General features: G+C 42.4%; 4 protein-coding genes across 4 annotated transcripts; all 4 read left to right on the top strand.

Annotated features, from left to right (window-relative positions):
• Positions 1 to 1730: 1730 nt before the first annotated feature.
• Positions 1731 to 4284, top strand: LOC138209619 (E3 ubiquitin-protein ligase TRIM21-like). Its single transcript, XM_069168308.1, has one exon. It carries the CDS (start codon positions 1778 to 1780, stop codon positions 3419 to 3421), a length of 1644 nt encoding a protein of 547 aa, XP_069024409.1. The 5' UTR covers positions 1731 to 1777; the 3' UTR covers positions 3422 to 4284.
• A 3741-nt stretch (positions 4285 to 8025) lies between these two features.
• Positions 8026 to 10203, top strand: LOC138209019 (E3 ubiquitin-protein ligase TRIM21-like). The gene has a single exon (XM_069167331.1). It carries the CDS (start codon positions 8073 to 8075, stop codon positions 9714 to 9716), a length of 1644 nt encoding a protein of 547 aa, XP_069023432.1. The 5' UTR covers positions 8026 to 8072; the 3' UTR covers positions 9717 to 10203.
• A 3289-nt stretch (positions 10204 to 13492) lies between these two features.
• LOC138208650 (uncharacterized) lies at positions 13493 to 20621 on the top strand. Its single transcript, XM_069166713.1, has 4 exons — positions 13493 to 15181; positions 16342 to 16346; positions 17102 to 17251; positions 18490 to 20621. The coding sequence occupies exons 1-4, from the start codon at positions 13544 to 13546 to the stop codon at positions 20159 to 20161; spliced, it is 3465 nt and encodes a 1154-aa protein (XP_069022814.1). The 5' UTR covers positions 13493 to 13543; the 3' UTR covers positions 20162 to 20621.
• Positions 20622 to 23569: 2948 nt separating this feature from the next.
• On the top strand, positions 23570 to 25720 carry LOC138209317 (E3 ubiquitin-protein ligase TRIM21-like). The gene has a single exon (XM_069167803.1). The coding sequence runs from the start codon at positions 23617 to 23619 to the stop codon at positions 25258 to 25260; it is 1644 nt and encodes a 547-aa protein (XP_069023904.1). The 5' UTR covers positions 23570 to 23616; the 3' UTR covers positions 25261 to 25720.
• Positions 25721 to 26664: the final 944 nt, after the last annotated feature.

The following is a 26664-nucleotide window of genomic DNA, read 5'->3' as shown; positions in this document are numbered from 1 at the left end:
AGAACATATTTTTCATAAAATAATGAACTTTGAGTTTCAACAGTTATGTTGTCTTTGGTATATTTTCTTTTAAATGAGTGATTTGTAAATCATATTTATTTTTATTACATTTTATACAGCATCCCAACTTTTTGGGAAACAGTGTTGTAACTTTAATAATGTCTGAACCTGAATGAGGAAACACACCCTGACAAACAGCAGCAGAGAGGCGGAGCCAAACTGGAAACACAAGATTCAAGGTCTCCTTCACATTAAAGTGAAAGTTAGTCAGAGAGACGGCAGAGCTGCAGTCGAGATGAATCTCTCTTTCTTTCTGAAGATAAAATAAACTTCATCTGTTCTTCCTCAACACCTGAGTCCAACACTGGTGAGTACAGCTGATCAGATTTACTGTTTCAACAACCAGCATCAACACAAAACTTACAGCTTCAATCACTTTTCACGTGAAGATTTGTCACAATGGACGAAATAAACTGTTAAAATCCAACGATTTGTTAAAACTTAAACCATCAGTTTGTTTATTTGAAGTCATTTTGTAAAACTGATCTGTGAGCTGCAATAAACTCAGTGAGATACAGGAAGGAAGAAACAAACCCTGAAAGACAGAGCTGCGCAGTCACTCTGTAAAAAAAACAGTAATCTCTAGGAATGAAACCACTTTGATTTATACACTAGGGGGCGGTGTTGAGTCAATGTATCTTCCAGCAGTCTGCTTTCAGATTGGTGTTACACTTAACTCTGTTCCTCATCAGTTTACGTGACCAACAGTGTTGATGAGGTTAGTTTGGTTTAAAAGGAGAATCGTAACTATTAACCCAACTAACTGTTCACAGCATGTGACACACAGCAAACATGAGGATACTACTACTACAGGGTAACTCTGGTTAGGAATCATGTCTCCGCTCTGCTTATTGATCAGATGGTTCCACTGGCTGTACGACTCCAATCGCTTTTCATGCGCTTCTGGATTTAATTTTCCGCCGCAGATAAAGCCCCACCTCCGTGTGTGTGTGTGTGTGTGTGTGTTGCCAGTTAACCTAATTTACTAATTAACCTAATTAGTAGTGAGATATTCCACCAGTTGTTTTTTGTTGCCTTATGCAACTTTTCCAGTCTTTTGTTGACCCTGTTTCAACTCGTTTGAGATGTGTTACTGCCATAAAATTCAAAAATCAATAAACTTCCTCAGTTTCAACAGTTGATTTATTGTCTTTGGTCTATTTTCATTTATATGAGTTTATATGATTTGTAAATCATCACATTTATTTTATTTCCATTTTACACAGCATCCCAAAGTTTTTTAGAAACAGTGTCGCAACTTAAATAATGTCTGAACCTGAATGAGGACACACACCCTGACAAAAACCAGCAGAGAGGCGAAGCCAACCTGGAACAACCAGATTCCAGGTCACGTTAAAGTGAAAAAGTGAAAGATAAAGTTAGTCAGAGAGACAGCAGAGCTGCAGTCGGGACGAATCTCTGTGTTTCTATCTGAAGATAAAATAAACTTCATCTGTTCTTCCTCAACACCTGAGTCCAACACTGGTGAGTACAGCTGATCAGATTTACTGTTTCAACAACCAGCATCAACACAAAATTTACAGCTTCAATCAAACAGGAAGTTCAACTCCTTTCATTTCGTACCGACTCCTCGTGTCACATTAACTCTGTGAAGTTCAGCTGTAGAACAGAAGAAACAATAGAAGAATATTTTTCATTATAACTCTTTTTAAAATGATGTTTTTCCCTCTTTGACTTTTGTCCTCAGACTGCAGACATGTCTGCTGCCAGCTGTCTTCTCTCTGAGGATCAGTTTCTGTGCTCCATCTGTCTGGATGTGTTCACTGATCCAGTCAGCACACCATGTGGACACAACTTCTGCAAAAACTGCATCACTCAACACTGGACCGTTACCGACAGGTGTCAGTGTCCCATGTGTAATAAGGTGTTTCAGAGAATACCTGAACTAAACATCAACACGTTCATCTCTGAGATGGTTGCTCAGTTCAGACATGAAGCTCAACAGAAAGCCAGCAGCAGCAGCTCAGAGCAACAAGCTGCCAAACCAGGAGAAGTTCCCTGTGACGTCTGCACTGGAACCAAACTGAAGGCCCTCAAGTCCTGCCTGGTGTGTCTGACCTCCTACTGTGAGACACACCTGCAGCCTCATCTGACAACGTCCGGCCTGAAAAGACATCAGCTGACGGAGCCTGTGGACAACCTGGAAGGCAGGATGTGTACGAAGCACGATAAACCTCTGGAGCTGTTCTGTCAGACCGACCAGACATGTGTCTGCATGCTCTGCTCTGTTTTAGACCACAAGACACACGAGTTGGTTCCTCTGAGAGAAGAATATGAAGGAAAGAAGGCAGAGCTGGGGAAAACAGAGGCTGAGATTCAGCAGATGATCCAGAAGAGACGACTGAAGATTGAGGAGCTCAAAGAGTCGGTGAAGACGAGTAAAGCTGCTGCAGACAGAGAGAAAGCAGAAGGTGTTGAGGTGTTCACTGCTCTGAAGGAGGCGGCTGAGAGAGGCCTGAACGAGCTCATAGAGGAGATCCAAGAGAAGCAGGAAACAGTAGAGAAACAGGCTGAAGGTTTCATCACAGATCTGCAGCAGGAAATCTCTGAGTTGATGAAGAGGAGCTCTGAGGTGGAGAAGCTCTCACGCTCTGCAGACCACCTCCACCTCCTCCAAAGCTTCTCGTCCCTGACAGCTGCTCCACCCACCGAGGACCGGACAGAGGTCAGCGTCCGTCCGCCATCAGATGAGGGGACTGTGGTGAGAGCTGTGGTTCAGCTGGAGGAGACGCTCAGGAAAAAGTGGAAGCTGCTGTTTGAGGCCGAGCTGAAGAGACTCCAGCAGTCTGCAGTGGACGTGACTCTGGATCCTGATACAGCACATCCTGATCTCATCCTGTCTGATGACGGGAAACAAGTGAACCATGGTGATGTGAGGAAGAATCTTCCAGACAACCCAGAGAGGTTTTCTAAATGTGTTTGTGTTTTAGGAAAACAGAGTTTCTCTGCAGGCAGGTTTTCTTTTGAGGTTCAGGTCAAAGGAAAGACTAAATGGGATTTAGGAGTGGTCAGAGAGTCGATCAACAGGAAGGGAAACATCATGCCGACTCCTCAAAAAGGTTTCTGGACTATATGTCTGAGAAATGGAAATGAATACAAAGCTTTTGCTGGTCCTCCAGTCCGTCTGAGTCTTGGGTCTGGTCCTGAGAAGGTGGGGGTGTTTGTGGATTATGAGGAGGGTCTGGTCTCCTTTTATGATGTCGATGCTGCAGCTCTTATCTACTCCTTTACTGGCTGCTCCTTCACTGACAAACTCCTCCCATACTTCGGTCCCTGTCTTAATCAAGGTGGTAAAAACTCTGCACCTCTGATCATCTCTCCTGTCAATCAAACTGCCTGATCTGTTTCATGATGAAGCGTCTCCATCAGTGAACGTCCTTATTAAAAAGGTTCTCTGTGATCCGGTCTGTGGGACTGAGGCTAAGGGAAATGTGTCTCCTCTGATGTCCAGTATGTCCCCACTGTTTCCTGTCTGATGTGATGATGTAGCATTAGAAGTCACGATGTCCTGAGCTGGAATGTTTCTGTCAGAGTGTCAGAAAGCTTCAGAGTCACAACATCAACACGTCTGAGCAGGAATCACATTTTCTCTGCAGGTTGAAGGTTTTTCTGTTTTTTGATGAATAGATTTTACAATCAAATGTAACATAATGTGATGTAATAACTGCAGCAGTGAGAGGCAGGTATGAAACATCAACATGTTGGGGTGTTCATGGGCTACATGTCATATTATTGATCAGTTAATAGAGGAAACAATCAGCAGATTAATCAATCATGAGTGTCGGTACACTGACAGACGATGTATGTGTTATTAAATTTGACCAATAAATCAGATTCTGAAAATAATATCTGTTTTCAGCCTCCACTGTTTTCATAATGATCAATATTATAACATTGAGATTTTTAAAGTGTTTCATTTTAAAACTTTTTAGCCTGGTGTATTTCCTCTCTGTGTTCAGCAGAGGGCTTCAGAACAGCAGCCATTAGGTAACAACATGAACACCTCAACTTCCTGTTTACATCCAGGAACAACGCGAGAAGAGTCTGTGGTGGAAAGTAACAGTACATTTATTGAAGTACTTAAGTAAAATTTGGAGGCATTTTTACTTTACTTGAGTACTTCTATGTTCAGCTACTGTCTCCTTCCACTCCACCACATTTATCTGACAGCTTCAGTCACTTTTCATGTGAAGATTTGTCACAGTGGACGAAATAAACTGTTAAAATCCAACGATTTGTTGAAACTTAAACCATCTGTTTGTTTATTTGAGGTCATTTTGTAAAACTGATCTGTGAGCTGCAATAAAGTCTGTGAGATACAGGAAGGAGGAAACAAACCCTGAAAGACAGAGCTGCACAGTCACTCTGTAAAAAACAGTAATCCCTAGGAATGAAACCACTTTGATTTATACACTAGGGGGCGGTATTGAGTCAATGTAGCTTCCATCAATCTGCCTTCAGATTGGTGTTACACTTAACTCTGTCCTCCATCAGATTACGTGACCAACAGTGTTGATGAGGTTAGTTTGGTTTAAAAGGAGAATCGTAACTATGAACCCAACTAACTGTTCACAGCATGTGACACACAGCAAACATGAGGATACTACTACTACAGGGTAACTCTGGTTAGGAATCATGTCTCCGATCTGATTATTGATCAGATGGTTCCACTGTCTGAACGACTCCAATCGCTTTTCTTGCGAGTGCGTGTGTGTGTGTGTGTGTGTGTGTGTGTTCACCTCATCTTCTACATGACACACGGGTCGCTTTTAATCAAGTAGTCCAGTGACTAAAATAAACAGCTCGGTGTCTCATGACGCTGTGATTGTAATGATTCCCTCTGTGTAGTCGGTGTTTTTAGTACCGGCTCCTGAAGAATACTACCCAGAATTTCTGCCCGATGGGGAAACCTAAAATAAGTGCATAGTACCAGCAGTAGAAGAGAAACTTTTGTTTGTAGAACAGTTTTTCTTTCCGATGGTTTGTTGACTTTTTAAAAAAAAAATTATTTATTTATTTTTTTGTAGAAAGTGTTGCATCATTTTGGTGGCAGCTCTGGAATAACTTGGAAACGACAGCCAGCAGACGAAGCACTGACGGTGTGACAAAATGTCACCTTTAGATAAATGTGGAGACTTCAGTCGATTATCTGACACAAAGGAACGTTAAAGTTTTTAAAACTGCGAGCAGCGGCTCATTTTCCTCTTGCAGTGCATTCTGGGTTTCACATGCAAGAGTGTCTCTTGTTTTAATTCCTTAAAATTCTTAGAATTTTAATGGAGTCTGGTCGCAGACGGATCATTCCAGAGATTTGTGCCGACTCGGCGTGTCATGTGACGCAGCTAACGGGCGACGTGCAGCCGGCAGAACGACACTCATTTAAAGCAGCTCTTCGTCTTGTGTCTCAGGAACCGGATGGCTCTGCTGCCCAGTCAGGCCTTCTACCTGCTCATCAACAACAGCGGGTTGGCCAGCATGTCGCTCACCATGGCGCAGGTGTACAAAGATCACCAGGACGAGGACGGCTTCCTCTACATGACCTACGCCTCGCAGGAGATGTTCGGACACTGACGGCGTCCTGCTGCAGATTTTAGTCCCCGTTGAAGGCTGCTGGTCTCCACCTGCTGTACATACAAAAATAACGTGTATATATTGTAATATTGTACATGTTGATGGGTGTTTTAATGAAGAATGTTGATCCAATAAATGACATGTTGAAACTATTGGCTGGGTGCAGTCTGATGCTTCAGGAGGATCATGTTTGATGTCATAGATGTTAATATGATTTGAGTGTCCGTTATGAATGTTATTAAAAATTCAGCCATCATCAGCATTTTGTGTGTAAATGCTTCATCCAGGTCTCACTGGAAAATTCACATTGACTTCTTTTCAATGAACAATTAATGTTTTTAAACAAATTTCTTTCATGTCTTTTCCAGCACGACCATCTGTCATGATCTGAAACATCAGAAAAGTTTCCTCTCTCCATCTTCACTTCTGAGAGAATCTGCCTCTCTGAAATGCTCTTTTTATACCCAATAATGTTGCTGATCTGTTGCCAGGTAATCTAATTAGTAGTGAGATGTTCCACCAGGTGTTTTTTTTTTTTTTTTTTTTAACTTTACACAACTTTTCCAGTCTTTTGTTTACCCTATTCTAAAAATGTGTTTAGATGTGTTGCTGCCATCAAACTCAAAATAAAAACATATTTTTCATAAAACAATGAACTTTGAGTTTCAACAGTTATGTTGTCGTTGGCATATTTTCATTTAAATGAGTGATTTGTAAATCATATTTATTTTTATTACATTTTACACAGCATCCCAACTTTTTGGTAAACAGTTTTGTAACTTTAATAATGTCTGAACCTGAATGAGGAAACACACACTGACAAACAGCAGCAGAGAGGCGGAGCCAAACTGTAAACACGAGATTCAAGGTCACCTGAAAGTGAAAGTGAAAGTTAGTCAGAGAGAAGGCAGAGCTGCAGTCCGGACGAATCTCTTTCTTTCTGAAGATAAAATGAACTGAATCTGTTCTTCCTCAACACCTGAGTCCAACACTGGTGAGTACAGCTGATCAGATTTACTGTTTCAACAACCAGCATCAACACAAAACTTTCAGCTTCAATCACTTTTCACGTGAAGATTTTTCACAAGGGACGAAATAAACTGTTAAAATCCAAGGATTTGTGAAAACTTAAACCGTCAGTTTGTTTATTTGAAGTCATTTTGTAAAACTGATCAGTGAGCTGCAATAAACTCAGTGAGATACAGGAATGAGGACACAAGCCCTGAAAGACAGAGCTGCACCAGAACTCTTTAAAGGAGTAATCTGCAGGAATGAAACCACTTTGATTTATACACTAGGGGGCGGTGTTGAGTCAATGAACTGCTTCCATCAGTCTGCCTTCAGATTGGTGTTACACTTAATTCTGTCTCCCATCAGATTACGTGACCAAGTGTTGATTAGGTTAATTTGGTTTAGAAGGAGAATCGTAACTATTCATCCAACTAACTGTTCACAGCATGTGACACACAGCAAACATGAGGATACTACTACTACAGGGTAACTCTGGTTAGGAATCATGTCTCTGCTCTGCTTATTGATCAGATGGTTCCACTGTCTGTTCGACTCCAATCGCTTTTCTTGCGTGTCTGGATTTAGTTTTCCGCCGCAGATAAAACCCCTCCCACGTATGTGTGTGTGTGAGTGTGTGTGTGTGTGTGTGTGTGTGTTGCCAGGTAACCTAATTTACTAATTTACCTAATTAGTAGTGAGATGTTCCACCAGTTGTTTTTTTTTAGCCTTACGCAACTTTTCCAGTCTTTTGTTGACCCTGTTTCAACTCGTTTGAGATGTGTTGCTGCCATCAAATTCTTAAAACAATAAACTTCCTCAGTTTCAACAGTTGATATGTTGTCTTTAGTCTATTTTAATTTAAATATGAGTTTATATGATTTTGTAAATCATCACATTTATTTTATTTCCATTTTACACAGCATCCCAAAGTTTTTTGGAAACAGTGTCGCAACTTAAATAATGTCTGTACCTGAATGAGGAAACACATCCTGACAAACAGCAGCAGAGAGGCAAAGCCAAACTGGAAAAACTAGATTCCAGGTCACGTTAAAGTGAAAAAGTGAAAGATAAAGTTAGTCAGAGAGACAGCAGAGCTGCAGTCGAGACGAATCTCTGTGTTTCTATCTGAAGATAAAATAAACTTCATCTGTTCTTCCTCAACACCTGAGTCCAACACTGGCGAGTGCAGCTGATCAGATTTACTGTTTCAAAAACCAGCATCAACACAAAACTTACAGCTTCAATCAAACAGGAAGTTCAACTCCTTTGATTTCGTACCGACTCCTCTATGTCACATTAACTCTGTGAATTTCAGCTGTACAACAGAAGAAACAATAGAACATTTTTCCTTATTACTCTTTTTAAAATGATGTTTTTCCCTCTTTGACTTTTGTCCTCAGACTGCAGACATGTCTGCTGCCAGCTGTCTTCTCTCTGAGGATCAGTTTCTGTGCTCCATCTGTCTGGATGTGTTCACTGATCCAGTCAGCACACCATGTGGACACAACTTCTGCCAAAACTGCATCACGCAACACTGGACCGTTACCGACAGGTGTCAGTGTCCCATGTGTAAAGAGAAGTTCAACACTAGACCTCAGCTGAGAGTCAACACGTTGTTCTCTGAGATGGTTGCTCAGTTCAGCCATGAAGCTCAACAGAAAGCCAGCAGCAGCAGCTCAGAGCAACATGCTGCCAAACCAGGAGAAGTTCCCTGTGACGTCTGCACTGGAACCAAACTGAAGGCCCTCAAGTCCTGCCTGGTGTGTCTGACCTCCTACTGTGAGACTCACCTGCAACCTCATCTGACAACGTCCAGCCTGAAAAGACATCAGCTGACGGAGCCTGTGGAGAACCTGGAAGGAAGGATGTGTACGAAGCACGATAAACCTCTGGAGCTGTTCTGTCAGACCGACCAGACATGTGTCTGCATGCTCTGCTTTGTTTTAGACCACAAGACACACGAGTTGGTTCCTCTGAGAGAAGAATCTGAAGGAAAGAAGGCAGAGCTGGGGAAGACAGAGGCTGAGATTCAGCAGATGATCCAGAAGAGACGACTGAAGATTGAGGAGCTCAAAGAGTCGGTGAAGACGAGTAAAGCTGCTGCAGACAGAGAGAAAGCAGAAGGTGTTGAGGTGTTCACTGCTCTGAAGGAGGCGGCTGAGAGAGGCCTGAACGAGCTCATAGAGGAGATCCAAGAGAAGCAGGAAACAGTAGAGAAACAGGCTGAAGGTTTCATCTCAGATCTGCAGCAGGAAATCTCTGAGCTGATGAAGAGGAGCTCTGAGGTGGAGCAGCTCTCACGCTCTGTAGATCACCTCCACCTCCTCCAAAGCTTCTCGTCCCTGACAGCTGCTCCACCCACCGAGGACCGGACAGAGGTCAGCGTCCGTCCACCATCATATGAGGGGACTGTGGTGAGAGCTGTGGTTCAGCTGGAGGAGACGCTCAGGAAAAAGAGGAAGCTGCTGTTTGAGGCCGAGCTGAAGAGACTCCAGCAGTCTGCAGTGGACGTGACTCTGGATCCTGATACAGCACATCCTAAACTCATCCTGTCTGATGACGGGAAACAAGTGAACCATGGTGATGTGACGAAGAATCTTCCAGACAACCTAGAGAGGGTTTCTAAATGTGTTTGTGTTTTAGGAAAACAGAGTTTCTCTGCAGGCAGATTTTACTTTGAGGTTCAGGTTAAAGGAAAGACGGAATGGAGTTTAGGAGTGGTCAGAGAGTTGATCAACAGGAAGGGAGAGATCATACTGACTACTCAGAAAGGTTTCTGGACTATATGTCTGAGAAATGGTAATGAATACAGAGCTTGTGCTGGTCCTTCAGTCCGTCTGAGTCTTGGGTCTGGTCCTGAGAAGGTGGGGGTGTTTGTGGATTATGAGGAGGGTCTGGTCTCCTTTTATGATGTCGATGCTGCAGCTCTTCTCTACTCCTTTACTGGCTGCTCCTTCACTGACAAACTCCTCCCATACTTCAGTCCACATCTTAATGAAGGTGGTAAAAACTCTGCACCTCTGATCATCTCTCCTGTCAACCAAACTGCCTGATCTGTTTCATGATGAAGCGTCTCCATCAGTGAACGTACTTATTAAAAAGGTTCTCTGTGATCCGGTCTGTGGGACTGAGGCTGAGGGAAATGTGTCTCCTCTGATGTCCAGTATGTCCCGACTGTTTCCTGTCTGATGTGATGATGCAGCATCAGAAGTCACGATGTCCTGAGCTGGAATGTTTCTGTCAGAGTGTCAGAAAGCTTCAGAGTCACAACATCAACACGTCTGAGCAGGAATCACATTTTCTCTGCAGGTTGAAGGTTTTTCTGTTTTTTGATGAATAGATTTTACAATCAAATGTAACATAATGTGGTGTAATAACTGCAGCAGTGAGAGGCAGGTACAAAACATCAACATGTTAGGGTGTTTATGGGCTACATGTCATATTATTGATCAGTTAATGTCGGAAACAATCAGCAGATTAATCAATCATGAGTGTCAGTACACTGATAGATGATGTATGTGTTATTAAATTTGACCAATAAAGCAGATTCTGAAAATAATATCTGTTTTCAGCCTCCACTGTTTTTATAAAGATCAATATTGTAACGTTCAGATTGTGAAAGTGTTTTATTTTGAAACTTTTTAGCCTGGTGTATTTCCTCTCTGTGTCCAGCAGAGGGATTCAGAACAGCAGCCATTAGGCAACATGAACACCTCAACTTGCTGTTTACATCCAGGAACAACATGAGAAGAGTCTGTGGTGGAAAGTAACTGAGTACATTTACTGAAGTACTAAAGTACAAATTTGAGGTATTTGTACTTTACTTGAGTACTTCCATGTTCAGCCACTGTCTCCATCCACTCCACCACATTTATCTGACAGCTTCAGTCACTTTTCACGTGAAGATTCGTCACAGTGGATGAAATAAACTGTTAAAATCCGACGATTTGTTAAAACTTAAACCATCAGTTTGTTTATTTGAAGTCATTTAGTAAAACTGATCTGTGAGCTGCAATAAACTCAGTGAGATACAGGAAGGAGGAAACAAACCCTGAAAGACAGAGCTGCACCGGCCCTCTTTAAAAAGGTAATCTCTCGGAATGAAACCACTTTTATTTATACACTAGGGGGCGGTATTGAGTCAATGCATCTTCAAGCAGTCTGCCTTCAGATTGGTGTTACACTTAACTCTGTCCCCCATCAGATTACGTGACCAACAGTGTTGATGAGGTTAGTTTGGTTTAGAAGGAGAATCGTAACTATTAACCCAACTAACTGTTAGTGTGTGTGTGTGTGGTCACCTCATCTTCAACATGACACACGGGTCGCTTTTAATGAAGTAGTCCAGTGAATAAAATAAACAGCTCGGTGTCTCATGACGCTGTGATTGTAATGATTCCCTCTGTGTAGTCGGTGTTTTTAGTACCGGCTCCTGAAGAATACTACCCAGAATTTCTTCCCGATGGGGAAACCTAAAATAAGTGCATAGTACCAGCAGTAGAAGAGAAACTTTTGTTTGTAGAACAGTTTTTCTTTCCGATGGTTTGTTGACTATTTTTTTTTTTTATTTTTATTTTTTTTTTTTTTGTAGAAAGTGTTGCATCATTTTGGTGGCAGCTCTGGAATAACTTGGAAACGACAGCCAGCAGACGAAGTACTGACGGTGTGACAAAATGTCACCTTTAGATAAATGTGGGGACTTCAGTCGATTATCTGACACAAAGGAACGTTAAAGTTTTTAAAACTGCGAGCAGCGGCTCATTTTCCTCTTGCAGTGCATTCTGGGTTTTACATGCAAGAGTGTTTCTTGTTTTAATTCCTTAAAATGCTTTGAATTTTAATGGAGTCTGGTCGCAGACGGCTCATTAGAGATTTGTGCTGACTCGGCGTGTCATGTGACGCAGCTAACGGGCGACGTGCAGCCGGCAGAACGACACTCATTTAAAGCAGCTCTTCATCTTGTGTCTCAGGAACCGGATGGCTCTGCTGCCCAGTCAGGCCTTCTACCTGCTCATCAACAACAGCGGGTTGGCCAGCATGTCGCTCACCATGGCGCAGGTGTACAAAGATCACCAGGACGAGGACGGCTTCCTCTACATGACCTACGCCTCGCAGGAGATGTTCGGACACTGACGGCGTCCTGCTGCAGATTTTAGTCCCCGTTGAAGGCTGCTGGTCTCCACCTGCTGTACATACAAAAATAACGTGTATATATTGTAATATTGTACATGTTTATGGGTGTTTTAATGAAGAATGTTGATCCAATAAATGACATGTTGAAACTATTGGCTGGGTGCAGTCTGATGCTTCAGGAGGATCATGTTTGATGTCATAGATGTTAATAAGATTTGAGTTTCCATTATGAATGTTATTAAAAATTCAGCCATCATCAGCATTTTGTGTGTAAATGCTTCATCCAGGTCTCACTGGAAAACTCACATTGACTTCTTTTCAAAGAACAATTAATGTTTTTAAACAAATTTCTTTCATGTCTTTTCCAGCACGACCATCTGTCATGATCTGAAACTTCAGAAAAGTTTCCTCTCCCCATCTTCACTTCTGAGAGACTCTGCCTCTCTGAAATGCTCTTTTTATACCCAATAATGTTGCTGATCTGTTGCCAAGTAACCTAATTGAGATGTTCCACCAGGTGTTTTTTTTTTTTTTTAGCTTTACACAACTTTTCCAGTCTTTTGTTTACCCTATTCCAAATTGTTTTTAGATGTGTTGCTGCCATCAAACTCAAAATAAGAACATATTTTTCTGAAAACAATGAACTTTGAGTTTCAACAGTTATGTTGTCTTTGGTATATTTTCATTTCAATATGAGTTTACATGATTTGTAAATCATCACATTTATTTTATGTCCATTTTACACAGCATCCTAACTTTTTTGAAAACTCGGTTATAACTATATTGATGTCTGAACCTGAATGAGGAAACACACCCTGACAAACAGCAGCAATAAAAAGCGATGCAACGTTGGAAGGACAAGGTTCAAGTTCAGATTACAGTCAAAGTTAAAGTTAGTCAGAGAGAAGACATAGCTGCAGTCAAGACGAATCTCTGTGTTTCTATCTGAAGATAAAATAAACTGAATCTGTTCTTCCTCAACACCTGAGTCCAACACTGGTGAGTACAGCTGATCAGATTTATTGTTTCAACAATCAGCATCAACACAAAACTTACAGCTTCATTCAAACAGGAAGTTCAACTCCTTTCATTTCGTACCGACTCCTCGTGTCACATTAACTCTGTGAAGTTCAGCTGTAGAACAGAAGAATCAACAGAAGAATATTTGTCTTCATAACTCTTTTTAAAATGATGTTTTTCCCTCTTTGACTTTTGTCCTCTGTCTGCAGACATGTCTGCTGCCAGCTTTCTTCTCTCTGAGGATCAGTTTTCTTTTTTGAAAACTTGATTATAACTATATTGATGTCTGAACCTGAATGAGGAAACACACCCTGACAAACAGCAGCAATAAAAAGCGAGTAAACATTGGAAGGACAAGGTTCAAGTTCAGATTAAAGTGAAAGATAAAGTTAGTCAGAGAGACGGCAGAGCTGCAGTCGAGACGAATCTCTGTGTTTCTATCTGAAGATAAAATAAACTTCATTTGTTCTTCCTCAACACCTGAGTCCAACACTGGTGAGTACAGCTGATCAGATTTACTGTTTCAAAAACCAGCATCAACACAAAACTTACAGCTTCAATCAAACAGGAAGTTCAACTCCTTTGATTTCGTACCGACTCCTCGTGTCACATTAACTCTGTGAAGTTCAGCTGTAGAACAGAAGAATCAACAGAAGAATATTTGTCTTCATAACTCTTTTTAAAATGATGTTTTTCCCTCTTTGACTTTTGTCCTCAGACTGCAGACATGTCTGCTGCCAGCTGTCTTCTCTCTGAGGATCAGTTTCTGTGCTCCATCTGTCTGGATGTGTTCACTGATCCAGTCAGCACACCATGTGGACACAACTTCTGCAAAAACTGCATCACTCAACACTGGACCGTTACCGACAGGTGTCAGTGTCCCATGTGTAAAGAGAAGTTCAACACTAGACCTCAACTGAGAGTCAACACGTTCATCGCTGAGATGGTTGCTCAGTTCAGACATGAAACTCAACAGAAAGCCAGCAGCAGCAGCTCAGAGCAACAAGCTGCCAAACAAGGAGAAGTTTCCTGTGACGTCTGCACTGGAACCAAACTGAAGGCCCTCAAGTCCTGCCTGGTGTGTCTGACCTCCTACTGTGAGACTCACCTGCAGCCTCATCTGACAACATCCAGCCTGAAAAGACATCAGCTGACGGAGCCTGTGGAGAACCTGGAAGGCAGGATGTGTACGAAGCACCATAAACCTCTGGAGCTGTTCTGTCAGACCGACCAGACATGTGTCTGCATGCTCTGCTCTGTTTTAGACCACAAGACACACGAGTTGGTTCCTCTGAGCAAAGAATCTGAAGGAAAGAAGGCAGAGCTGGGGAAGACAGAGGCTGAGATTCAGCAGATGATCCAGAAGAGACGACTGAAGATTGAGGAGTTCAAAGAGTCGGTGAAGACGAGTAAAGCTGCTGCAGACAAAGAGAAAGCAGAAGGTGTTGAGGTGTTCACTGCTCTGAAGGAGGCGGCTGAGAGAGGCCTGAACGAGCTCATAGAGGAGATCCAAGAGAAGCAGGAAACAGTAGAGAAACAGGCTGAAGGTTTCATCACATATCTGCAGCAGGAAATCTCTGAGCTGATGAAGAGGAGCTCTGAGGTGGAGCAGCTCTCACGCTCTGCAGACCACCTCCACCTCCTCCAAAGCTTCTCGTCCCTGGCAGCTGCTCCACCCACCGAGGACCGGACAGAGGTCAGCGTCCGTCCACCATCATATGAGGGGACTGTGGTGAGAGCTGTGGTTCAGCTGGAGGAGACGCTCAGGAAAAAGAGGAAGCTGCTGTTTGAGGCCGAGCTGAAGAGACTCCAGCAGTCTGCAGTGGACGTGACTCTGGATCCTGATACAGCACATCCTAAACTCATCCTGTCTGATGATGGGAAACAAGTACATGACAGTGATGTGAGGAAGAATCTTCAAGACAACCCAGAGAGGTTTTCTTTCTGTGTCTCTGTTTTAGGAAAACAGAGTTTCTCTGCAGGCAGATTTTACTTTGAGGTTCAGGTTAAAGGAAAGACTAAATGGGATTTAGGAGTGGTCAGAGAGTCGATCAACAGGAAGGGAAAAATCAAACCGACTCCTCAAAAAGGTTTCTGGATTATATGGTTGAGAAATGGAAATGAATACAAAGCTTTTGCTGGTCGTCCAGTCTGTCTGAGTCTTGGGTCTGGTCCTGAGAAGGTGGGGGTGTTTGTGGATTATGAGGAGGGTCTGGTCTCCTTTTATGATGTCGATGCTGCAGCTCTTATCTACTCCTTTACTGGCTGCTCCTTCACTGACAAACTCCTCCCATACTTCGTTCCCTGTAATAATGAGGGTGGTAAAAACTCTGCACCTCTGATCATCTCTCCTGTCAATCAAACTGCCTGATCTGTTTCATGATGAAGCGTCTCCATCAGTGAACGTACTTATTAAAAAGGTTCTCTGTGATCCGGTCTGTGGGACTGAGGCTGAGGGAAATGTGTCTCCTCTGATGTCCAGTATGTCCCCACTGTTTCCTGTCTGATGTGATGATGCAGCATTAAAAGTCATGATGTCCTGAGCTGGAATGTTTCTGTCAGAGTGTCAGAAAGCTTCAGAGTCACAACATCAACACGTCTGAGCAGGAAACACATTTTCTCTGCAGGTTGAAGGTTTTTCTGTTTTTTGATGAAGAGATTTTACAATCAAATGTAACATAATGTGATGTAATAACTGCAGCAGTGAGAGGCAGGTACGAAACATCAACATGTTGGGGTGTTTATGGGCTACGTGTCATATTATTGATCAGTTAATGTAGGAAACAATCAGCAGGTTAATCAATCATGAGTGTCAGTACACTGACAGACGATGTACGTGTTTTTAAATTTGTCCAATAAAGCAGATTCTTAAAATAATATCTGTTTTCAGCCTCCACTGTTTTTATAATGATCAATATTATATCGTTCAGTTTGTTAAAGTATTTTATTTTGAAACTTTTTAGCCTGGTGTATTTCCCCTCTCTGTCCAGCAGAGGGGATCAGAAAAGCAGCCATTAGGTAACAACATGAACACCTCAACTTCCTGTTTACATCCAGGAACAACTAGAGAAGAGTCTGTGGTGGAAAGTAACTGAGTACATTTACTGAAGCACTCAAGTACAATTTGGAGGTATTTGTACTTTATTTGAGTACTTCCATGTTCAGCTACTGTCTCCTTTCACTCCACCACATTTATCTGACAGCTTCAGTCACTTTTCACGTGGAGATTTGTCACAGTGGACAAAATAAACTGTTAAAATCCAACGATTTGTTAAAACATAAACCTTCAGTTTGTTTATTGGAAGTCATTTTGTAAAACTGATCTGTGAGCTGCAATAAACTCAGTGAGATACAGGAAGGAGGAAACAAACCCTGAAAGACAGAGCTGCACAGGGACTCTTTAAAGGAGTAATCTCTCGGAATGAAACCACTTTGATTTATACACTAGGGGGCGGTATTGAGTCAATATAGTTTCCAGCAGTCTGCCTTCAGATTGGTGTTACACTTAACTCTGTCCCCCATCAGATTGCGTGATCAACAGTGTTGATGAGGTTAGTTTGGTTTACAAGGAGAATCGTAACTATTAACCCAACTAACTGCTAGTGTGTGTGTGTGTGGTCACCTCATCTTCAACATGACACACGGGTCGCTTTTAATCAAGTAGTCCAGTGACTAAAATAAACAGCTCGGTGTCTCATGACGCTGTGATTGTAATGATTCCCTCTGTGTAGTCGGTGTTTTTAGTACCGGCTCCTGAAGAATACTACCCAGAATTTCTGCCCGATGGGGAAACCTAAAATAAGTGCATAGTACCAGCAGTAGAAGAGAAACTTTTGTTTGAAGAACAGTTTTTCTTTCCGATGGTTTGTTGACTTTTTTTTAAATTTTTTTTATTTTTTTGTAGAAAGTGTTGCATCATTTTGGTGGCAGCTCTGGAATAACTTGGAAACGACAGCCAGCAGAAGAAGCACTGACGGTGTGACACAATGTCACCTTTAGATAAATGTGGGGACTTCAGTCGATTATCTGACACAAAGGAACGTTAAAGTTTTTAAAACTGCGAGCAGCGGCTCATTTTCCTCTTGCAGTGCATTCTGGGTTTTACATGCAAGAGTGTTTCTTGTTTTAAATCCTTAAAATGCTTAGAATTTTAATGGAGTCTGGTCGCAGACGGATCATTACAGTGATTTGTGCCGACTCGGCGTGTCATGTGACGCAGCTAACGGGCGACGTGCAGCCGGCAGAACGACACTCATTTAAAGCAGCTCTTCGTCTTGTGTCTCAGGAACCGGATGGCTCTGCTGCCCAGTCAGGCCTTCTACCTGCTCATCAACAACAGCGGGTTGGCCAGCATGTCGCTCACCATGGTGCAGGTGTACAAAGATCACCAGGACGAGGACGGCTTCCTCTACATGACCTACGCCTCGCAGGAGATGTTCGGACACTGACGGCATCCTGCTGCAGATTTTAGTCCCCGTTGAAGGCTGCTGGTCTCCACCTGCTGTACATACAAAAATAATGTGTATATATTGTAATATTGTACATGTTGATGGGTGTTTTAATGAAGAATGTTGATCCAATAAATGACATGTTGAAAATATTGGCTGGGTGCAGTCTGATGCTTCAGGAGGATCATGTTTGATGTCATAGATGTTAATAAGATTTGAGTTTCCATTATGAATGTTATTAAAAATTCAGCCATCATCAGCATTTTGTGTGTAAATGCTTCATCCAGGTCTCACTGGAAAACTCACGTTGACTTCTTTTCAATGAACAATTAATTTTTTTAAACAAATTTCTTTCACGTCTTTTCGAGCACGACCATCTGTAATGATCTGAAACTTCAGAAAAGTTTCCTCTCCCCATCTTCACTTCTGAGAGACTCTGCCTCTCTGAAATGCTCTTTTTATATCCAATAATGTTGCTGATCTGTTGCCAAGTAACCTAATTAGTAGTGAGATGTTCCATCAGGTGTTTTTTTTTTTTTTTTTTTTTTTTTTTTTTTTTTTTTTTTTTTTTAGCTTTACACAACTTTTCCACTCTTTTGTTTACCCTATTCCAATTTTTTTTAGATGTGTTGCTGCCATCAAACTCAAAATAAGAATATATTTTTCATAAAACAATGAACTTTGAGTTTCAACAGTTATGTTGTCTTTGGTATATTTTCATTTAAATATGAGTGATTTGTAAATCATATTTATTTTTATTACATTTTACACAGCATCCCAACTTTTTGGGAAACAGTGTTGTAACTTTAATAATGTCTGAACCTGAATGAGGAAACACACCCTGACAAACAGCAGCAGAGAGGCGGAGCCAAACTGGAAAAACTAGATTCCAGGTCACTTTAAAGTCAAAGTTAAAGTTAGTCAGAGAGAAGGCAGAGCTGCAGTCGATACGAATCGCTGTGTTTCTATCTGAAGATAAAATAAACTTCATCTGTTCTTCCTCAACACCTGAGTCCAACACTGGTGAGTACAGCTGATCAGATTTACTGTTTCAACAACCAGCATCAACACAAAACTTACAGCTTCAATCAAACAGGAAGTTCAACTCCTTTCATTTCGTACGGACTCCTCGTGTCACTTTAACTCTGAAATTCAGCTATAGAACAGAAGAAACAATATTAGAACATTTTTCCTGATAACTCTTTTAAAAATGATGTTTTTCCCTCTTTGACTTTTGTCCTCAGACTGCAGACATGTCTGCTGCCAGCTGTCTTCTCTCTGAGGATCAGTTTCTGTGCTCCATCTGTCTGGATGTGTTCACTGATCCAGTCAGCACACCATGTGGACACAACTTCTGCAAAAATTGCATCACTCAACACTGGACCGTTACCGACAGGTGTCAGTGTCCCATGTGTAATAAGGTGTTCCGGAAAAGACCAAAACTAAACATCAACACGTTCATCTCTGAGATAGTTGCTCAGTTCAGACATGAAGCTCAACAGAAAGCCAGCAGCAGCAGCTCAGAGCAACAAGCTGCCAAACCAGGAGAAGTTCCCTGTGACGTCTGCACTGGAACTAAACTGAAGGCCCTCAAGTCCTGCCTGGTGTGTCTGACCTCCTACTGTGAGACTCACCTGCAGCCTCATCTGACAACGTCCAGCCTGAAAAGACATCAGCTGACGGAGCCTGTGGACAACCTGGAAGGCAGGATGTGTACGAAGCACCATAAACCTCTGGAGCTGTTCTGTCAGACCGACCAGACATGTGTCTGCATGCTCTGCTCTGTTTTAGACCACAAGACACATGAGTTGGTTCCTCTGAGAGAAGAATATGAAGGAAAGAAGGCAGAGCTGGGGAAGACAGAGGCTGAGATTCAGCAGATGATCCAGAAGAGACGACTGAAGATTGAGGAGCTCAAAGAGTCGGTGAAGACGAGTAAAGCTGCTGCAGACAGAGAGAAAGCAGAAGGTGTTGAGGTGTTCACTGCTCTGAAGGAGGCGGCTGAGAGAGGCCTGAACGAGCTCATAGAGGAGATCCAAGAGAAGCAGGAAACAATAGAGAAACAGGCTGAAGGTTTCATCACAGATCTGCAGCAGGAAATCTCTGAGTTGATGAAGAGGAGCTCTGAGGTGGAGCAGCTCTCACGCTCTGCAGACCACCTCCACCTCCTCCAAAACTTCTCATCCCTGACAGCTGCTCCAGCCACCGAGGATCAGACAGAGGTCAGCGTCCGTCCACCATCATATGAGGGGACTGTGGTGAGAGCTGTGGTTCAGCTGGAGGAGACGCTCAGGAAAAAGACGAAGCTGCTGTTTGAGGCCGAGCTGAAGAGACTCCAGCAGTCTGCAGTGGATGTGACTCTGGATCCTGATACAGCACATCCTGATCTCATCCTGTCTGATGACGGGAAACAAGTGAACCATGGTGATGTGAGGAAGAATCTTCCAGACAACCCAGAGAGGTTTTCTCAATGTGTTTGTGTTTTAGGAAAACAGAGTTTCTCTGCAGGCAAGTTTTCTTTTGAGGTTCAGGTCAAAGGAAAGACGGAGTGGGATTTAGGAGTTGTCAGAGAGTCGATCAACAGGAAGGGAAGCATCACAGCAAGTCCTCAGAAAGGTTTCTGGACTATATGTCTGAGAAATGGAAATGAATATGAATCTCTTGCTAGTCCTTCAGTCCGTCTGAGTCTTGGGTCTGGTCCTGAGAAGGTGGGGGTGTTTGTGGATTATGAGGAGGATCTGGTCTCCTTTTATGATGTCGATGCTGCAGCTCTTATCTACTCCTTTACTGGCTGCTCCTTCACTGACAAACTCCTCCCATACTTCAGTCCCTGTCTTAATGATGGTGGTAAAAACTCTGCACCTCTGATCATCTCTCCTTTCAATCAAACTGCCTGATCTGTTTCATGATGAAGCGTCTCCATCAGTGAACGTACTTATTAAAAAGGTTCTCTGTGATCCGGTCTGTGGGACTGAGGCTGAGGGAAATGTGTCTCCTCTGATGTCCAGTATGTCCCCACTGTTTCCTGTCTGATGTGATGATGCAGCATTAAAAGTCATGATGTCCTGAGCTGGAATGTTTCTGTCAGAGTGTCAGAAAGCTTCAGAGTAACAACATCAACACGTCTGAGCAGGAAACACATTTTCTCTGCAGGTTGAAGGTTTTTCTGTTTTTTGATGAAGAGATTTTACAATCAAATGTAACATAATGTGATGTAATAACTGCAGCAGTGAGAGGCAGGTACGAAACATCAACATGTTGGGGTGTTTATGGGCTAAGTGTCATATTATTGATCAGTTAATGTAGGAAACAATCAGCAGATTAATCAATAAAGAGTGTCAGTACACTGACAGACGATGTATGTGTTTTTAAATTTGACCAATAAAGCAGATTCTGAAAATAATATCTGTTTTCAGCCTCCACTGTTTTTATAATGATCAATATTATAATGCTGAGATTGTTAAAGTGTTTTCTTTTAAAACTTTACAGCCTGGTGTATTTCCTCTCTATATCCAGTAGAGGGCATCAGACCAGCAACCAACCGGGAAAAACATGAACACCTCAACTTCCTGTTTACTTCCAGGAACAACATGAGAATAGTCTGTGGTGGAAAGTAATTGATTACATGTACCGAAGTACTCAAGTACAATTTGGAGGTATTTGTACTTTACTTGAGTACTTCCATGTTCAGCTACTGTCTCCTTTCACTCCACCACATTTATCTGACAGCTTCAGTCACTTTTCACGTGAAGATTTGTCACAGTGGATGAAATAAAATGTTAAAATCCAACGATTTGTTAAAACTTAAAACATCAGTTTGTTTATTTGAAGTCATTTTATAAAACTGATCTGTGAGCTGCAATAAACTCAGTGAGATACAGGAAGGAGGAAACAAGCCCTGAAAGACAGAGCTGCACCAACACTCTTTAAAAATGTAATCTGCAGGAATGAAACTACTTCGATGTGTACTGAGTGTATGTGTATTGAGTCAATGTAGTTTCCAGCAGTCTGCCTTCAGATTGGTGTTACACTTAACTCTGTCCCCCATCAGATTATGTGATCAACAGTGTTGATGAGGTTAGTTTGGTTTAGAAGGAGAATCGTAACTATTAACCCAACGAACTGTTCACAGCATGTGACACACAGCAAACATGAGGATACTACTACTACAGGGTAACTCTGGTTAGGAATCATGTCTCCGCTCTGCTTATTGATCAGATGGTTCCACTGTCTGAACGACTCCAATCGCTTTTCTTGCGCGCGCGCGTGCGTGTGTGTGTGTGTGTGTGTGTGTGTGTGTGTGTGTGTGTGTGTGTGTGGTCACCTCATCTTCAACATGACACACGGGTCGCTTTTAATCAAGTAGTCCAGTGACTAAAATAAACAGCTCGGTGTCTCATGACGCTGTGATTGTAATGATTCCCTCTGTGTAGTCGGTGTTTTTAGTACCGGCTCCTGAAGAATACTACCCAGAATTTCTGCCCGATGGGGAAACCTAAAATAAGTGCATAGTACCAGCAGTAGAAGAGAAACTTTTGTTTGAAGAACAGTTTTTCTTTCCGATGGTTTGTTGACTTTTTTTTTCTTTTTTTTGTCTAAAGTGTTGCATCATTTTGGTGGCAGCTCTGGAATAACTTGGAAACGACAGCCAGCAGAAGAAGCACTGACGGTGTGACAAAATGTCACCTTTAGATAAATGTGGGGACTTCAGTCGATTATCTGACACAAAGGAACGTTAAAGTTTTTAAAACTGCGAGCAGCGGCTCATTTTCCTCTTGCAGTGCATTCTGGGTTTTACATGCAAGAGTGTTTCTTGTTTTAATTCCTTAAAATGCTTAGAATTTTAATGGAGTCTGGTCGCAGACGGCTCATTAGAGATTTGTGCCGACTCGGCGTGTCATGTGACGCAGCTAACGGGCGACGTGCAGCCGGCAGAACGACACTCATTTAAAGCAGCTCTTTGTCTTGTGTCTCAGGAACCGGATGGCTCTGCTGCCCAGTCAGGCCTTCTACCTGCTCATCAACAACAGCATGTCGCTCACCATGGCGCAGGTGTACAAAGATCACCAGGACGAGGACGGCTTCCTCTACATGACCTACGCCTCTCAGGAGATGTTCGGACACTGACGGCGTCCTGCTGCAGATTTTAGTCCCCTTTGAAGGCTGCTGGTCTCCACCTGCTGTACATACAAAAATAATGTGTATATATTGTAATATTGTACATGTTGATGGGTGTTTTAAGGAAGAATGTTGATCCAATAAATGACATGTTGAAACTATTGGCTGGGTGCAGTCTGATGCTTCAGGAGGATCATGTTTGATGTCATAGATGTTAATAAGATTTGAGTTTCCATTATGAATGTTATTAAAAATTCAGCCATCATCAGCATTTTGTGTGTAAACGCTGCATCCAGTTCTCACTGGAAAACTCACATTGTCTTCTTTTCAATGAACAATTAATGTTTTTAAACAAATTTCTTTTATGTCTTTTCCAGCACGACCATCTGTCATGATCTGAAACTTCAGAAAAGTTTCCTCTCCCCATCTTCACTTCTGAGAGACTCTGCCTCTCTGAAATTCTCTTTTTATACCCAATAATGTTGCTGATCTGTTGCCAAGTAACCTAAATAGTAGTGAGATGTTCCACCAGGTGTTATTTTTTTTTTTTTTTTTAGCTTTACACAACTTTTCCAGGCTTTTGTTTACCCTATTCCAAATTTTTTTTAGATGTGTTGCTGCCATCAAACTCAAAATAAGAATATATTTTTCATAAAACAATGAACTTTGAGTTTCAACAATTATGTTGTCTTTGGTATATTTTCATTTAAATATGAGTGATTTGTAAATCATATTCATTTTTATTACATTTTACACAGCATCCCAGAAACAGTGTTGTAACTTTAATAATGTCTGAACCTGAATGAGGAAACACACCCTGACAAACAGCAGCAGAGAGGCGGAGCCAAACTGGAAACAGGAGATTCAAGGTCACCTTAAAGTGAAAGTGAAAGTTAGTCAGAGAGAAGGCAGAGCTGCAGTCGAGACGAATCTCTGTGTTTCTTTCTGAAGACAAAATAAACTTCATCTGTTCTTCCTCAACTAATTCCAACACTGGTGAGTACAGCTGATCAGATTTACTGTTTCAACAACCTGCATCAACACAAAACTTCAACTTACAGCTTCAATCAAACAGGAAGTTCAACTCCTTTGATTTCGTACCGACTCCTCGTGTCACATTAACTCTGTGAAGTTCAGCTGTAGAACAGAAGAAACAATAGAAGAATATTTTTCCTTATAACTCTTTTTAAAATGATGTTTTTCCCTCTTTGACTTTTGTCCTCAGACTGCAGACATGTCTGCTGCCAGCTGTCTTCTCTCTGAGGATCAGTTTCTGTGCTCCATCTGTCTGGATGTGTTCACTGATCCAGTCAGCACACCATGTGGACACAACTTCTGCAAAAATTGCATCACTCAACACTGGACCGTTACCGACAGGTGTCAGTGTCCCATGTGTAATAAGGTGTTCCGGAAAAGACCAAAACTAAACATCAACACGTTCATCTCTGAGATAGTTGCTCAGTTCAGACATGAAGCTCAACAGAAAGCCAGCAGCAGCAGCTCAGAGCAACAAGCTGCCAAACCAGGAGAAGTTCCCTGTGACGTCTGCACTGGAACTAAACTGAAGGCCCTCAAGTCCTGCCTGGTGTGTCTGACCTCCTACTGTGAGACTCACCTGCAGCCTCATCTGACAACGTCCAGCCTGAAAAGACATCAGCTGACGGAGCCTGTGGACAACCTGGAAGGCAGGATGTGTACGAAGCACCATAAACCTCTGGAGCTGTTCTGTCAGACCGACCAGACATGTGTCTGCATGCTCTGCTCTGTTTTAGACCACAAGACACATGAGTTGGTTCCTCTGAGAGAAGAATATGAAGGAAAGAAGGCAGAGCTGGGGAAGACAGAGGCTGAGATTCAGCAGATGATCCAGAAGAGACGACTGAAGATTGAGGAGCTCAAAGAGTCGGTGAAGACGAGTAAAGCTGCTGCAGACAGAGAGAAAGCAGAAGGTGTTGAGGTGTTCACTGCTCTGAAGGAGGCGGCTGAGAGAGGCCTGAACGAGCTCATAGAGGAGATCCAAGAGAAGCAGGAAACAATAGAGAAACAGGCTGAAGGTTTCATCACAGATCTGCAGCAGGAAATCTCTGAGTTGATGAAGAGGAGCTCTGAGGTGGAGCAGCTCTCACGCTCTGCAGACCACCTCCACCTCCTCCAAAACTTCTCATCCCTGACAGCTGCTCCAGCCACCGAGGATCAGACAGAGGTCAGCGTCCGTCCACCATCATATGAGGGGACTGTGGTGAGAGCTGTGGTTCAGCTGGAGGAGACGCTCAGGAAAAAGACGAAGCTGCTGTTTGAGGCCGAGCTGAAGAGACTCCAGCAGTCTGCAGTGGATGTGACTCTGGATCCTGATACAGCACATCCTGATCTCATCCTGTCTGATGACGGGAAACAAGTGAACCATGGTGATGTGAGGAAGAATCTTCCAGACAACCCAGAGAGGTTTTCTCAATGTGTTTGTGTTTTAGGAAAACAGAGTTTCTCTGCAGGCAAGTTTTCTTTTGAGGTTCAGGTCAAAGGAAAGACGGAGTGGGATTTAGGAGTTGTCAGAGAGTCGATCAACAGGAAGGGAAGCATCACAGCAAGTCCTCAGAAAGGTTTCTGGACTATATGTCTGAGAAATGGAAATGAATATGAATCTCTTGCTAGTCCTTCAGTCCGTCTGAGTCTTGGGTCTGGTCCTGAGAAGGTGGGGGTGTTTGTGGATTATGAGGAGGATCTGGTCTCCTTTTATGATGTCGATGCTGCAGCTCTTATCTACTCCTTTACTGGCTGCTCCTTCACTGACAAACTCCTCCCATACTTCAGTCCCTGTCTTAATGATGGTGGTAAAAACTCTGCACCTCTGATCATCTCTCCTTTCAATCAAACTGCCTGATCTGTTTCATGATGAAGCGTCTCCATCAGTGAACGTACTTATTAAAAAGGTTCTCTGTGATCCGGTCTGTGGGACTGAGGCTGAGGGAAATGTGTCTCCTCTGATGTCCAGTATGTCCCCACTGTTTCCTGTCTGATGTGATGATGCAGCATTAAAAGTCATGATGTCCTGAGCTGGAATGTTTCTGTCAGAGTGTCAGAAAGCTTCAGAGTAACAACATCAACACGTCTGAGCAGGAAACACATTTTCTCTGCAGGTTGAAGGTTTTTCTGTTTTTTGATGAAGAGATTTTACAATCAAATGTAACATAATGTGATGTAATAACTGCAGCAGTGAGAGGCAGGTACGAAACATCAACATGTTGGGGTGTTTATGGGCTAAGTGTCATATTATTGATCAGTTAATGTAGGAAACAATCAGCAGATTAATCAATAAAGAGTGTCAGTACACTGACAGACGATGTATGTGTTTTTAAATTTGACCAATAAAGCAGATTCTGAAAATAATATCTGTTTTCAGCCTCCACTGTTTTTATAATGATCAATATTATAATGCTGAGATTGTTAAAGTGTTTTCTTTTAAAACTTTACAGCCTGGTGTATTTCCTCTCTATATCCAGTAGAGGGCATCAGACCAGCAACCAACCGGGAAAAACATGAACACCTCAACTTCCTGTTTACTTCCAGGAACAACATGAGAATAGTCTGTGGTGGAAAGTAATTGATTACATGTACCGAAGTACTCAAGTACAATTTGGAGGTATTTGTACTTTACTTGAGTACTTCCATGTTCAGCTACTGTCTCCTTTCACTCCACCACATTTATCTGACAGCTTCAGTCACTTTTCACGTGAAGATTTGTCACAGTGGATGAAATAAAATGTTAAAATCCAACGATTTGTTAAAACTTAAAACATCAGTTTGTTTATTTGAAGTCATTTTATAAAACTGATCTGTGAGCTGCAATAAACTCAGTGAGATACAGGAAGGAGGAAACAAGCCCTGAAAGACAGAGCTGCACCAACACTCTTTAAAAATGTAATCTGCAGGAATGAAACTACTTCGATGTGTACTGAGTGTATGTGTATTGAGTCAATGTAGTTTCCAGCAGTCTGCCTTCAGATTGGTGTTACACTTAACTCTGTCCCCCATCAGATTATGTGATCAACAGTGTTGATGAGGTTAGTTTGGTTTAGAAGGAGAATCGTAACTATTAACCCAACGAACTGTTCACAGCATGTGACACACAGCAAACATGAGGATACTACTACTACAGGGTAACTCTGGTTAGGAATCATGTCTCCGCTCTGCTTATTGATCAGATGGTTCCACTGTCTGAACGACTCCAATCGCTTTTCTTGCGCGCGCGCGTGCGTGTGTGTGTGTGTGTGTGTGTGTGTGTGTG

The sequence above is a fragment of the Embiotoca jacksoni genome, unplaced genomic scaffold (genome assembly GCF_022577435.1).
Source record: "Embiotoca jacksoni isolate LCO1_2020_lvr unplaced genomic scaffold, fEmbJac1.0.p SCAF_4, whole genome shotgun sequence".
Taxonomy (NCBI): Eukaryota; Metazoa; Chordata; class Actinopteri; family Embiotocidae; genus Embiotoca; species Embiotoca jacksoni.
The sequence above is the reverse complement of the archived record's forward strand: the minus strand, read 5'-3'. Positions and strand labels throughout refer to the sequence as shown.